This window comes from Tenrec ecaudatus, unplaced genomic scaffold, assembly GCF_050624435.1.
Source record: "Tenrec ecaudatus isolate mTenEca1 unplaced genomic scaffold, mTenEca1.hap1 Scaffold_115, whole genome shotgun sequence".
Classification (NCBI taxonomy): Eukaryota; Metazoa; Chordata; class Mammalia; order Afrosoricida; family Tenrecidae; genus Tenrec; species Tenrec ecaudatus.
The window spans coordinates 431,342-447,146 of NW_027457705.1; the positions used below are offsets into that span (position 1 = coordinate 431,342).

The window sequence follows — 15,805 nt, forward strand, 5'->3', positions numbered from 1 at the left end:
ACACCTAACAATGGTGAACATTGGAATCGATGTTGAAACATTCTCTTTTTTAACATGAAAGTCATCCATTCCTTTCAAATTTGTTACTCTGGTATGTAAACCATATTATTATGACATTCAAAATGGCCAATACCAGTCTATTTCAGTTCAATAACACCTAGAGTGTTTGATCTTTATGTGTTCCATTTTTTCATGGCTTCCAATTTTTCTAGATCCATATTTCATGCATCCCATCTTCTTGTTAGTGGTTATTGCAGTACTGCTGTTTCTTCTCATTTTGAGTCATTGCCACATCAACAAATATAGGTCCTGAAAACTTTATATCACTAAGGTCAACTCTACTTTGAGGAGACAGCTCTTCCCCAATTATATTTTGAGTGTCTTCCAACTTGAGGGGTTCATCATCCTGCACTATATGAAACAATATTCCACTGCTATCAATGCGCTCCACAAACACCACTATTTTTTTCAGATGTAGATTGGCAGGTTATTCTTTCTAGTCTATTTAGCTTGTAAGCTTTTCTGAAAATTTTCCACCACGGGTAACTATGCTTGTGTTTGAAATACCAGTGGTATATCTCACAAGTTATGATAGTGCAAGAACCTGACATGTCTGACAACTTGGCATGCTAGCCTAATTCCGAATGGCCAGCATATCTCTCTTCCTGCTTTCTCTAGTTTCTGTAGACCACTGTACCTGAGCATGCATGGCTTAGGAGGTTGTGGAGTTAATTCTTGCTTCCTGGAGTAACCCTTAACCAATGACCCATAGGAGTTGTTGGACAAATAGCCACACTCCCTCACATTCTGGGCAGAATAACTAGTGGATTTTCTAGAGTGTCTCCAGTAAGATTAACCTCCAGTTACTCACAATTTTAAATTGTTTGATAATGTACTTTTCATTGGCTGCCTTCTTTCCCTTTTCTGTTTCCCATTTCCTTATTGATATCTCCCCCAAAAAAATGGCTTAATTAAAACCTTTGTCTCAGGATCTAATCCTATGGGGAACCAAAACTCAATCGCACAAGACATTTGTCAAATCATGGACTTAGTGGTTATATCTATTATATGTGTAGGTCATGGAAGAGGAGGATTCATACCATCACTTTGAATAGTCATTCGGAGTGCCAACTGGGTCCCCAGCATAGATCCTGGACATCAAAACTCACTGTTTCCTGTATGATAACACTTCCTTTTAGACTTCTGTCATTCAAAAAACTCAACAAATAGTTTGCTGTCTCACTTCAAATTTTGTAGTGTGCAAATATGGTTATGTTTTCATTGTGTGTTTAGCCCTGGACAAATCAGCTTTGACCAGGAAGGTGAAGTCATGTGGAAAAACAAACCAAAAACACTAGCAGCTGTGTGTTGTGGAAGAAAACCCTGTGGATGAAGTGCAATTTTTAGGGAACAGAGACCAGAAAGATAAACCAATAAGTGTCCACTGTTCTGATGTTAAGGAGAACCCTGGTGAGGCAGTAATTAAGCACTTAAGGGCTAATCAATCAGCAGTTTAAACCCCCCATCTTCCCCAAGGAAGAGTTTTGATGTGGCAGTCTGACCCCCTTAAGATTTACATTTATTACCACTACCAACTGATCTGAGAGGGATAGCATTAGGGAATCCTGGATAGCATTCTTAACGAGCTCTAATGGCAGAGTGGACTCCTCATTGAGCTCCTAACCACAAAGTAAGTGGTTCTAACCTATCAGTTGGTCCATGTGAGAAATATGAGTTTGTCTGCTCTGGTAAAGATTTAAGCCTTGGAAAATGAAAGGGTGAAGTTCTATTCTATCTTGTAGGGTCTCTATGAGTCAGCTTCAACACAATGATAATGAGTTTGCTTTGGAATTTTGGGATAGAAAGGAGAAATATGTGCAACAAAGTTTAAACTTATTTTAAAAGTTCAGGGGTATTGCTCAGAGAGAGAGTCTTGGAACCCACAAGACTGTTGTCCTTAGGCACCTTCAAATCTGGAACTGAACTCACTCCCTTGGCTCAATCTTCAGCCAAACAATAGGTAGATCTATAAGGTAAAAAGTAACACTAATCAACTATTTGAATCAAAAGGATATAATTTCTTCAAAGATAAAGTTCAGAAGGGTCAGGAAAGAAGGGGGAATGGAAACAGGAAATACAAGGAGGAAGTGCGATAAGTGATATTACGTTGAGCAGACTGCAGTCAATATCATGAAGCAAAATATGTGTGAACTGTCACATGGAAAACGGATGTATTCTGTAAAGCTTCACCCATCTCACAATAAAGAGATTTTTTTTCATCCTTGGAAACCTATGAGGCAATACTATTCTGTCCTATAGGGTACCCATGAGTTGAAATCAACTCAGTGGCAATGGGATATTGATGCTGATGCTTTCTTCCGATTCTAAAAAATAGGGTTATTAGCAATTATTGTGGAAATAGCATGAATGAGACTATGTAAATGGGGTTGGTTACAGATAAATTCTTGTAAATGTTAAAGGATAAGTGATTCAGGATGGACTTACCCAAACAGAGAAAATTATTGCAAGATTTTGTTCAAGGGATAAAATAAAAATAAGCTTCCTGTGGGTAAGACTTAAGCCTATAGATATGGAATTTAAGGAACTGGTATTCCATGATGGTCACCTTCCCGACACAATCACTCAAGACAAAAAGTGGGTGTATAAACAAATGAGGTGAAGAAAGCTTATGGAGCCTATCTATCAAAAGATAGTCTAGGGTTTTAAAGACTAGAAGGTTCACAAGTGGCCATCTAACTCAGAAGCAATAAAGCGCACATGAAAGAAGCACACCAGCATGTGTGATCACAAGATGTAGAAGGGATCAGGTATCAGGCATAAAGAACAAAAAGAATCATATCATTGTGAATGGGGGGGGTACAGTTAGGGGATCCAAGATCTATCTGTAGGCAACTGGACAACCCCTTACAGAAGGGTCGCTGGGAGGAGATGAGCCAGTCAGGATGCAGTATAGCAACGATGAAACATATAACTTTCCTCTCGTTCCTAAATGCTACCGCGCCCACTCTCATGATCCCAATTCTACCTTACAAACCTGGCTAGACCAGAGAATATACACTGGTCCATATAGGAACTGGAAACACAGGGAAACCAGGACAGATGACCCCTTCAGGACTGGTGCTGAGAGTAGCAATAACAGGAGGGTGGAGGAAAGGTGGGGTAGAAAGAGGGATCTGATTACAAGGATCTCCATATAACCTCCTCCATGAGGGAGGGACAACAAAAAAGTGGGTGAAGGTAGATGTCGGACAGTGAAAGGTAGGACAGAATAATAATTTATAAATTATCAAGGGTCCATGAGGGAGGGGGAGGGGGAAGGAGGGGAAATGAGGAGCTAATACCAAGGGCTCAAGTAGAAAGCAAATGTTTTGAGAATGATGATGGCAAGAAATGTACACAGTGGATTTATGTATAGATTGTACTAAGAGTTGTAGGAGCCCCCAATAAAATGATTCTTTTTAAAAACCTCAAAGAGCAAAATACACTACGGTTTATTGTACATCAATGATACTTAAATAAAATTACATAAGAGTGGAAAAAGAAATGGAATTTAAGGTAAAGAAAGTATTCCCTTTGAAGACCATATTGTAAATATATATTTAGGCAGGCAATTAGATAAAGACATTTTAAGTCTGGGCTTCTATACCTGCCATCTGTCTGTTATGAAAAGTATAATTAGCAACTAGAATCTCTCATACAAAATCAACTCAATATTGTCTTTCTGGTCTGACTTCCGTGGTGTTCTACTCTGCTTTGATGGAGCTCATCATATCATGACTCTATAACAAGATTGAGGAGTTATTTGCATTCTTATGTGGAAGGTAAATCTGTTTGGCCATTCTGTTAGACTAGTTCATTTTCTTTCCTACCATCCCATCTGCCATTTTAATTCAAAACAAGGAGAAAGGCATGTATGTGCCTTTTGAGGAAGGACAAGATTTTGGTGTGGAAGAAATTCTCTTCTAGACTGCAAGGTAAGTATTTACCCCCTCTAGCCCTGTTGGAGGAGGGGAAAAGGAAGAGAGACAAGGCAAAGAGAACAACATAGTTAGTTTCATGCCTCCTTACTTTACCTGGGGATTGAGGGGAATATCAGTGCTATGGACCTGTTGTGCTCCCCATTTGGAAGCATGAAGAATAGAGGTTGCGAGGCAGAGCAGCCCTATGGGAAGTCACTGAAGACAAACATATAGAGTGCCATCAAGTCTATTGTGATCCATGGAGACCTTATATGAAATGGAATGGAGTGCTGTCTTATCTGGCACCATTGTCACACATTCCTGAATGTTGAAGTCCATTGTTGCAGCGATTAGGTCAATCTGCCTCAACAAGGATCTTCCCTGTCCCTCTATTTCATCAAATATGTTGTCTTCCTCTAGCAATTGTCCACTGATTGTGTGTCCAAAACACATTAGTCAGTCAGTGTTCTCTTGTCATCCATAAGGTTTTCTTTCAGTAATTTGTGGAAGTGGACTGTCAGGCCCCTCTTCCTTGTCTGTCTTAGTCTAGAAGCTTCACTGAAACCTGTCCACCATGGGCAATCCTGCTGGTATTTGAAATTCTGGGAACTGAGCTTCCAGCATCATAACAATACACAAAACATTATAGTACAACCAACTGTCAGAAGAGTTGAGGATATCTATATCTATATCTAAATGTATATCTAAATGTATATCTATATCTATAGATAGATAGATATATGGAGGGAGAGAGTAAAACTGGCAATGCAGTCTGATTAGGCAGTATTCTGATGATCTGCTGCTAACAGAAAGTATCCCCACAAATAACATCTTAAAGTAATGATAATATCAATTTTGCTCACAAATCTGCAATCTGGGCAGAGCTCAGTGAGGACACTAGTTTTGGCTTCATCAAGCATTAGCTGGGGTAGCTCAAAGACAGAGGCTGCAGCTCTCTTAAGACTCACTCCCTCACACGACTGATACTTCTATTGGTTGGAGCTCAAGAAGAACCCTATATGTGACATTTTCATTTGGCTTGGTCTTCCTTGCAATATCCTGACAGGGTCCCAATGGTGAACAACCCAATACGACCAGGTGGAAGTCACAGAGCAACACTTCTGCCATAGTCAAAGGCCTGCCAAGATGCAAGGAAGTGGGAAAGCAGGCCCTGTTTTTGGAAAAATGAACACAAACTCATCTTGTAACAAGAGAATGTGCGATGTGCAACATTAGGACAGTCATCTTTGAAGGACACAACCTGCCACGAGCCAAGATACAGAGACAGATTTCTACGAAAGCAGAAGGGCAGGACTTAGACTTAAAGATAAAGCCACAGACTTCATAGGACAAGAGCAATAGGGAGACAAGCAAAGGAAAGCTCTAGGACGCAAGCCTAACATGGCTAAAGATAGGGACAATGTCAGGACTGAACTGGAAGCAAGCAGACACCTGTGCAAGGCAGAACCCGTGAAGTTGTGAGTGCCTTCAAAGCTAAGTCAAAGTACCTTGGGCGTGAGAAGGGAAGGAACAGGAGAAGGAATTAATGGGAAGGTTTATGGAATTTGTAAGTCTGGGGACAGAGCATCAGGAATAGCTGGGTTCTGGCACTCAGTTGATACCATCAGAGTTTGAACCTTTTCCGTTCAGTGCTGTTTCCTTTTGAGTTTCACGCAGGCTTCCTGATGACAGCTGTAGTTTTATCTAGAAGCTCAGGAATTCTATTAAAGAGAGGCTCTTTTCCTTTCTAATCATTGGTGGTACTATCAGGTAAGCATTGGATTGCTAACTGCAAGGTTGGCAGTGCTACCCTATCAGCTACCTCATAGGGAAAAAGATGGAACTTTCTGCTCACATAAATATTTACAGTCTGAGAAACCCCACAGGGGCCTTCTATGATTCAAAATGGACTCACTGGCAATGGGGTAATTGTTTCTGGGGCATTTTTAGGGTTAGATATCATTAACCTAGCATGAGTCACATACTGAGTCTGACCCAGTCCCTTTGGACACAGCAAAGTCATGCCCTGACTAGGCAGGCCTGGAGCTGGCAGATTGGATCAATGCCAGCAGAAGCATGGAGATGGAGCATGGTGGAAGAGTGATCCCAAAGATACAAGCCATGTGCTGTGAGTGGAAGAAGGGCAAATGAATGATGCATTAATTAACCAGTCATTGACAAAATGAGGTTGCATAACAAATGGCTCCAAAACCCAGCAGTTCAACACACAGCCCAACCCCTTCCCTCCCACACACACAGTTCTTAAAATTCAGCATCAGGGAGATTAACTGTAACTGTGAACTTGGCACTTCAGGGCTTGGAAGAGATGACAGTGCATGTAAAGGCCTTGGGGCAGGAGAGATCTTGGTGTGACTGAAAGCCCAGAAGAAGACTAATTTGGGGGAGGTGAGATAATAGGATGGAGTTTTCAGTGAGCATTTCCTTGAGAGCCTTCAAGCAAAAGCGATTTTTCTATATTCATGTTTTAGAAGTAGATCTCCACCCATTGGGTAAAGCTTTGGGTAATGGATTGGTGTCGGTATGCAGGGAAAAAATAAATGGGCTTGTTATGGATTAGGAGCCTGTGGTAGTCACCTAATCTTGTGTCGAGTTAAGGATTAGGAGTGTAGGCGTGGAGTGTAGGCTGCCAATCTGGAGATAGTCAGTTAGATTTTTATGTGGGCATAGCCTTCTCCTGAGAACTCTGAGAAATCTGGTACTTCCTCCTTGGAGGTGGAAGACCTCTCTCTCTCTCTCTCTCTCTCTCTCTCTCTCTCTCTCTCTCTCTCTCTCTCTCTCTCTCTCTGCTACTCGTTGGGAGACATCACAGAAGGCAAGCCAAATGGATGCGACCAGACCTCTGAAGCCAAAGAAGCCTCAGAGAGATCGCTGCCAGCACTGAGATGCTTACAATGCCACTCGATCCACAAGACTTTCCACCCATTGGCCTGTGATTATCCTGCATTCAGCATCACTGCACAGGTTTTATGGGTCTGAAAAGGAATTTATAGATTGGTATCAGACATATGGGCTAATATCAGACTTATGGATTTGATCTGCACTGGGCTGGGACGTTTGCTTAATGTACAAATACTGATTGATATAAAACTCTCTCTCTGAACTTATAAGGTAGAATTAGACCAGAACATGTACTCTGGTACAGACAGGAGCTGGAAACACAGGGAATCCACGACAGATGATCCCTTCAGGACCAGTGGTGAGAGTGGCAATACCAGGAGGGTGGAGGGAAGGTGGGGTAGAGAGTGAACCAATTACAAGGATCTACATAAAACCTCTGCCCTGGGGGACGGACAACCGAAAAGTGGGGGAAGTGAGATGTTTGACATGTAAGATATGACAAAATAATTTATATATTATCAAGGATTTAAGAGGGAGGGGGAGGAGGATGGAAGTGGGGAAATGAGGAGCTCATACCAAGGGCTCAAGTAGAAAGCAAATATTTTGAGAAGGATGAGGGCAACACATGTACAAATGCACTTGACACACAATGGGTGGATGGATGGATGGATGGATGGGTGGATGGATGGATGGAATGACTGTGATAAGAATTGTATGAGCCCCCAATAAAATTATCAAGGGTTCATAAGGAGGGGGGAGTGGGGAGGGAGGAGAAAAATGAGGAGCAGGTGCCAGGGGCTTATGTGGAGAGCAAATGTTTTGACAATGATGAGGGCAATGAATGTATAAATGTGCTTTATAATGGATGGATGGATGGATTGTGATAAGAGTTGTATGAATCCCTAATATAATGATTAAATAATAGGGAAATGATTTTTAAAAACCACCAACTCTCTCTCATACACATGAGTCTCCCTCGATTTTCTCTAGCATACCCAGACTAATACACAGTTCGCCCCTGTCCTATAGGGCAGCTATGAGTTGGCATGGACTTGAGGGCAGTGGGTTTGTTAGGGCTTTGGAGTTCAGCAGGCCTTTGTTGGTGTGTTTGAGTCTATTTTTGTAGCTGTTGTGTGCAGGTCAGTGGCTCACCTTCCAGCACTCTATAGGACCATATTTTGTTGTGACCCATAAGGCTTTCATTTGTTAATATTTGGAAGTAGATCACCAGGTCTTTCTTCCTAGTCTGCCTTAGGCTAGAGCAGTGGTTCTCAATCTGTGGGTTGTGACCCATTTTGGGGTCCAGCGACCTTTTAACACGAGTCACCCGATTCATGGCAGTAGCAAAATTACAGTTATGAAGTAGCAAGGAAAATGATTTTATGGTTGGGGGTCACCACAACATGAGGAATTGTATTAAAGGAAGGTTGAGCACCACAGGGCTCGAGGTTCAACTGAAGCCTGCCCATCGTTGCTGACCCTTCTGGGGTTTGTCATATCGGTGGCACGGCTTCCAATTTCACAGCAACACTCTAGCTACCACTGCACCACGAACTGATAGACAGGTGGTGGACTGTTCTTAAAAGCCACCTGATTTACGATGCATTGTTTTGACAGCCCTGGAAAATGGATACAGAATCTAGTTTCATAGTCAATGCAAGACACACCTTGGGGCAGTAGGGATGGCATGAAGTGAATAGATTCAAAGTATATTTTAGGGAGAGGAAGGATGACAGTTAATGCCTGGGGGGGGGTGTGCAAGAAGGAAGGAAGCAGAGACACCATTGATATTAAGTGCCTGAGTTAAGACAGGAATATCCAGGGAAGCTGGTGGGTCATGATGGGAGTATTTCACACTCCCCGGGGACAGGGGGAGCATTGATTAGTTTATATGTCTGCGCATCTTCTCAGACAAGAGGCTTTGTCATCCTCAAATGAAGCATGCAGTTGGAGCTCAGAGAGGGCATGCAGTGCAAATGAAGACTGGGTTGGTTGAGATGGGTGGACCAGGGCCACTAGTCAATTCTGAGGAGCTTCAGAAAACCTGCCCAGTGTCTCTTGGAGAGTGGGCATGTCTCATAGCCACAGAGGGCCTTTTAATGTTTTACCTCCCACTGCAGCAGCGTGAGGCTCTATCAGCTCATCCTGGAAAGGAAACATACTACCTGCCATCAGGTTCATTTCTTCAAAAAGGATGGAAGAATACAAATGAAAGACTACAATTTGAAGGCGTCTTAGGCAGACTATCAGGCTCATTAAAGCTTCATTTATTAAAACTTCATTATTCAGAGACATTCTCCCAGTAGGATGTATGCTGGGGTGGGGGTGGGAATGAGGAGGAAGGCTTGGAGCAAGGTAGGGGAACAACCCAACACCACCAAAATATACCTTCCCACGAAGCAATTCCAGTGGGCACAGATTAGATAGAAGTTTCATCCTCTGGTCACCTGATGTTTGTCCCTCTCTTTTATCTGAATGCACTTTCCACATTGCTCAGATGAAGCATCAAATTTATATTAAAATGCAAGTTAGGAAGCATCATCCCCAACCAACCCTGTTCATCAAAATGGTAGTGCTCTCTCCGGGTACCCTGAGTTCAGTCTGACAACAAGCTGAAGCAGTTGAGCTGGGGCTCTGTGAGGCCCAGGAGCATGAGTTCATTAATATCCGACCCATAATGCCTTGCTGTGTTTGTGCCAACAAAGCCCTGTCACTCCTTACCTAAGGATTTACTCACTCCTTGAAACAGGCATTTATTTACACACAGTTTGACCTCATGATGGTGTTCAGCAGATGTGGATCTTACTTATTTGCATTGTTCTGTGACAGTTGCAAAATTCGTTAGTGGCTCAGGGATCAGTCCTCTGTGGACTGCCCTGAAGCTAGATGAAGCAAGCTGGTTCTTGCTGATTCATCCTCCCTCCTTAGGATTGCTTGCTAGTCAGAATAACATAGTGCCCATTAAAGAAACCGCCTGTATCAGTTTAAATTTGTGACCTGGGGGGGAGGGAGGGTCATGATCACAAGTGACAGAAACTGACGCTTGACTAACTTAGGGCAAAAGGCCTATTGGTGGATAAATGGTGGGAAGACAAGAACATGTGGCAAATGCCTGGGCAATCTCAGGGCTGTGAAGCAGGTACTGGCGAAACACTCCTCCTGAGGCCAAAGCGTGCCCTCTGTAGTACATTAAATCACATTCACAAACACACATTCATGTTCACATGGAACCTGAGGCTATGGCCTTACTTGGAGAGGAGGTCTTGGCAGATGTGCTTAGTTAAGGATTTCAAGAGCTCCATCTTTCTGGGTTTAGATTTCAGATGGATGCTACATGCACTGATTGGTGTGTTCTTATAAGAGGAGTGGGCACACAGAGACCCCGTGTGAAGACACTGGCAGAGATTGGATCAGTGCATCTATAAGTCAAGAAATATCAAGGATTAGCAGCAGTGACCAGAAGCAGAGAGAGGCTACTTTGATTCTCCTTCAGAGCTCTCAGAAGGAATGAATCTTGCCCACACCTTAATTTTAACCCTTTGCCCTTCAGAAAAGTGAGAGAACAGATGCCTGCTGTTTAAGTCACTCGATTGGTAGCCATTTGTTACAGCTACCCAAAAGAACCATTATGGATTGATCTGTAGCCCCCTCAAAATATGTGAGAAATTTGAACCTTGGTGGACATGATCCTGTTTGAAAAGAATGGAGTTCTTTTGTAATATAAATGAGGCCCTATGGCCACTGGAGATCCCCTCATAGAGGGGTTTAGAAGAGGAGATGGGTCAGTCAGGGTGCGAGGTAGTACCGATGAAGAACACAGCTTTCCCCCAGATCCTGGATGCTTCCTGCCCCCAACTACCATGATCCAAATTCTACCTTGCAGGGCTGGATATGGCAGAGGTTGTACACTGGTGCATATGGGGGCGGGAGGCACAGGGAATCCAGGGTGGATGATACCTTCAGGACCAAAGGTGTGAGGGGCGATGCTGGGAGAGTGGAGGGTGAGTGGGTTGGAAAGGGGGAACTGATTAAGAGGATCCACATGTGACCTCCTCCCTGGGAGATTGACAGCAGAGAAGCGGGGGAAGGAAGACTCGGGATAGGGGAAGGTATGACAAAATAACAATGTATAAATTACCAAGGGTACATGAGGGAGGGGGGAGCGGGGAGGGAGAGAAAAAAAAAGGAGACCTGATGCAAAGGGCTTAAGTGGAGAGCAAATGCTTTGAGAATGATTGGGGCAGGGAATGTGCGGATGTGCTTTATACAGTTGATGTATGTATATGTATGAATTGTGATAAGAGTTGTATGAGCCCCTAATAAAATGTAAAAATAAGAAAATGATTAGGGCAAAGAATGTACAGATGTGCTTTATACAATTGGTGTATGTATATGTATGGATTGTGATAAGAGTTGTATGAGTCCCTAATAAAATGTTAAAAAAAATGAGGCCATATGAGAATAGGCTTGAGCCTAAACCTAAACACTTCTGAGTTAAAGGCCAGGATAGACCCAGTAACACACAGTACGGGGAGAAAAATAGCGAGGAATGCCAAGGAACTTTCTGGTATCCACAAAGAAGGACCCTGACCTAGAGTCGCACCCCAAACTTGAACCTGTAAGCTCCAAAGCAGGGGGAAAAGTGTTTTAAGGCTACTGACTTGTTGGATAATTTTTGGTTAAGGAGATTAAGACAAGAACTTAAGACATCCTCCAATCCTTCCTCTGGGTTCGTTCCATTTTTCTCACATTCAAGAGTCCTCCCAGAGGATTCAGTCAGGTGGTGGTTGTTGTTGTTGTTCAGTGTCATAGGGAGGGTTTGGATTCATTGTGACCATACATACAACATAATCATACACTACCCGGTCCTGTACCATTCTCACAGTTGTTCTTAAGTTTGAGCCCATTGTTGCAGCCACTGTGTCAATCCCATTTGTTGAGGGCCTTCCTCTTTTTCATTGCCCCTCTACTTTCCAGAACACGATGTCCTGCTCCAGGGACTGATCTCTCCGGACAACATGTCAAAGTTAAGGCGAAGTCTCATTATCCTTGCCCTGAGGAACATTCTGGCTGTACTTCATCCAAGTTAGATGGGTTTGTTCTTTTGGCAGTCCATGGTACATTCATTACTCTTTTACATCACTACTAATCAAATATATCTATTCTTCTTTGGTCTTCCTTATTCAGTGTTCAACTTTCACATGAATATGAGACAGTTGAAAATACCATGGCCTGGGTCAACCCGCCCCAGTCCTCAAAGTAATCTCTTGCTTTTCAACACTTTAAAGAGGTCTCATGTAGCAGATTTGACTAGTGAAATGTGTCATTTGTTCTCTTTTCTGCTGCTTCCATGAGAATTGATTGTGGATTCAAGCAAGACAAAATCCTTGACAATTTCGATCTTTCCTCCATTTATCATGATGTTATCAATAGGTCCAGTTGTGAGGGTCTGGGCTTTTTTTACATTGAGTCATAATCCAAACTGAAGGCTTTAATCTTTCATCTTCAAAAGCAAGTGAATCAAGTCCTTCTCATTTTCAGCAAAATTGTGTCATCTGTATAATGCAGGTTGTTAGTAAGCCTTCCTCCAACCTGATGCTCCATCAGGCACTGCCCCTTAATGAGTTTAGGTCATGAAGGATAGTCCTCCATAGGCACATTGATTATTACACTACTCCCCTCACATAATGAATTCAGAGAGAGAAAATTTCCCCAAAGCAATGGAAAGTTTACTAGAGAAGTGGAGGGTGCTCAAAGCCAAAGGTGACACAAACTGGAAGTCAATACTAGTTTTCAATACTTGCAGTTATCTAATAGTTCACTGCACTATCTACGAAAAGGTGAGGAGAACTGGGGCAATTCCATTAAAAAAAGACAATGCAGGGTATATAAGTCCGTCATTCCTCTGGAGAAGAAAAACACATAGTTGGGTTGTAGAGCTTTGTTTGCTAATCAACCGAATGTAGTTGTAAGGCAGGGGTGTGTGTGCACGCATGTGTGCGTGTGTGTGTGTGTGTGTGTGTGTGTGTGTGTTGAAGGGAAGGGTTTTGCTCTGTGGCAAGTTACTGATCTACAAGGAACTTTTATTTGACAAGGACATTGTCGAGAAAAAAAACGGGAAGCTTGTGTTCATCTCTGCTGAGAGGTGGAGTCAAAGAGATGGGCTTTATGACAGACACCCTGATCGTGCAACCAAACTATGAAATGGCCTCATACATTCAACACACATTTGCTGCACCTCCCCAGTGTGCTGCCCACATATTACCAGGCAGAGTGTTTTATGGGCAGCATTTTAGAGTTAGGCAGGCAGAGGGAGTGTCTTTGTGGCTGTTGCCTTTACCAGTCCTTGGATTGTTCTGGGACAGGCATGTCTTTTTCCTCTAAAGTAACTGATCGTGTGTAAAGAAGGAGTATGTATATACTCAGTAAGATGGGTTAAACCAAACCCAACCTATGACAATCATCTCAATTGGAACACATAGCGACCCTATACAAATACCCGTAGGGTTTCCAAGTTTGTAACTCTTTTGGGGGGTCAACTACCATATCCTTCTCTTGCAGAACCACTACAGAGTTGACCGTTGTGTTAGCAGCTGAATGCTTAATCACTGTGCCCATTTTGTTTGCTGAGCCGCCCTCAAAACACTGAACAGCTTTTCTGGGTACCAAGTATGTCCACTTCTATGTCTGACATAGGGTGTTTGCTGAGCCGCCCTCAAAACACTGAACAGGTTTTCTGGGTACCAAGTATGTCCACTTCTATATCTGGCATAGGGTGTTTTCTCCAAGTTGATAGGAGGTGCAAATCAGTTACTAGGGGTTTGGCAGAATCAGTATGGAAACTGGGAGGGTGTGTGAAATTTGAACCAGAGTAGAACAATTCCAAGACACTTCCTAGGGATTCCTGGCATATAATATGCAAATGATAGTCAAGATATATAACTGTGTCTCTGTTCTTGGTTCTGTCAGTACCTGGTGTGGCCACAAAGGAGAAACCTGTTCTCCTGCTATTTTGAGCATCTAGTGTGAATGACAGGAGATAAGTCACATGCTAATGAACCCTGGTGGTGTAGTAGTTAAGCACCATGGTGCCCGGCTATCAAAGGATATAGCGTCTGGGGTCTTAAAGACTGGAAGATAAACAGGGGACCATCTAGCTAATAAACAACAAAGCCCACATAGAAAAAGCACACCAGCCTACCCCAACATGATCGCTGAAGACAAAGCGGGTGCATAAGCACATGCGAGCATGTTTTCTTGATGTGCAATCACCCTTTACATGCAACTCTCTTATACATATGTGTTTCTGTGGATTTGTTTCTCAAATGCACCCAGACTAACATAAGCAGCGTGGAACGCATTTAAGAAGCCTAGACAAGGGCAGGGCAGGATATTCGGAGGGACTGGATCCAGAATTAGAGAGGAAGGAGCCCTGGTGGCAAAACGGGCTGCTAGATCCCTGTCCCAAGGGGGACAATGAGACTGCTGGCTCCCATGAAGAATTACAGTCTTGAAAACTCCATATAGGGTCACTGTGGTTGGAATCTACTGGACGGCAGTGACCTTTTGGGATTGAAGGTGGAAGCCACCAATGACTTCCTGCCATTGAGCCAAGGAGCCTCCGGAGAGTGTGTGAATTTCTGGAATGTAGTGAACAACCTCTGCACATCTGCTTTTCGTGCTGCCCAAGTCATGCCCTTGGCCTTTGCTTAAACATATTCATCCAGAAGTGAACCATCACAGCTGCTCCCTCGGGAAGCTGGGGGCTGAGCTCTCTGGTTCCACTCTGTCAGCATTTCTGGTCCGGGTACCTCCCCTCTGCCCCGGCACAGGCAATGTGCTTTTGGAAGCAATGCTCCCTGGGTAGTGGGTGTGATTTGCCTCCTCTGGCCTAACATGATGAATGCTGAGAGGGGGTGGATACTAGGGGGTTAAACTCTCTGAACTTTACCTAGCCCAGGGGAAAACTTATTATTTAAAGTAAGTTTTAGACAGAATCTTTAGAAAGATAAATTGTTAACTTTATGTACACAATTACTCCCCAACACATAGGCTCAACCTCATAGGCTGTGGATGACCTTGAGCAGGTGCTCAGTCACAATGGGTTTCTATCAGGATTGAGAGTTCAGCTCTCTCAACTCTCCAACTGGTTATTAGCACCATAGTCGCGTTTCTATTTATGTATTTACTTTGTTTTTAGGGGCAAAAGACTCCCAATTCAACTATATTTTATTAGGAACTCCTTTGCTAAGTTTTACACAAGAAAAAGGCACAAACCGCTGTTCTTGATGAAGGAAAGCATCCGCATAAGGCCAAAATGGTGTCAGAAGGACCCACAGCCACAGTGACTTAAATAAAATGACACCCATTCTGTCCTGCTGACTCTGACTCATAATGACTCTGTGTAGGGATCCTGAAGTTGCTACCTTTCCAGGAAGCAATAACATCATCTTTCTCCTGTGGAATGACTAGTGGCTTTGAACCAGCGACCTTGCTCTTAATAGTCCAACACTATCCAGCATTACCACCTGGGCTCCTGAAAACTTAAACAAGACATAGAAAACAAACAACTTTGTCACAAAATTGTGACTGAAGACAGATCAATTCATGGAGTTTCAGGAGGGCCTGTGAGAGCATGAGCGGGACCTTCATTGGGATGTGCACACTACCGTATATCGTTGAGTCTGGCCCGGGGAGTGGACGCAAGCACACTGCCTGAGGGACAAGCTTTCCACTGCCAGTCAGCAGTAGGAAAGAACTCAATGGCGGCTGAATCTGTGGCCCCTCAAAATGGATGTAGGGTCTCCACATAGACTCTCACTGTGAGCCACAGCCTATTGCTCAAAATTTAAGCTCAAATAAGACTTAAACGCCAAACATTCTGTTTCCTTAAAATAGGGTACTTCCAGGATCAGCTAGAAGTCTGCATGACCTATCAGATCTCAACGCCAATCTCAAATCACTTC

General features: G+C 43.2%; 1 protein-coding gene across 2 annotated transcripts in view; it reads right to left on the reverse strand.

Annotated features, from left to right (window-relative positions):
* Positions 1-15,805, reverse strand: part of LOC142435977 (histone deacetylase 8-like) — a 148,879-nt gene that overhangs the window by 18,607 nt on the left and 114,467 nt on the right. Inside the window, exon 5 of one of the 2 annotated variants that reach the window (XM_075539983.1) lies at positions 1,892-2,026. The exons of the other annotated variant lie outside the window; for it this stretch is intronic. Within the exon in view, the coding sequence (XP_075396098.1) occupies positions 1,999-2,026 (28 nt within the window). The 3' untranslated portion in view covers positions 1,892-1,998. Of the gene's footprint in view, positions 1-1,891; positions 2,027-15,805 lie in introns of those variants that run through there. 2 annotated transcript variants of the gene reach the window in all.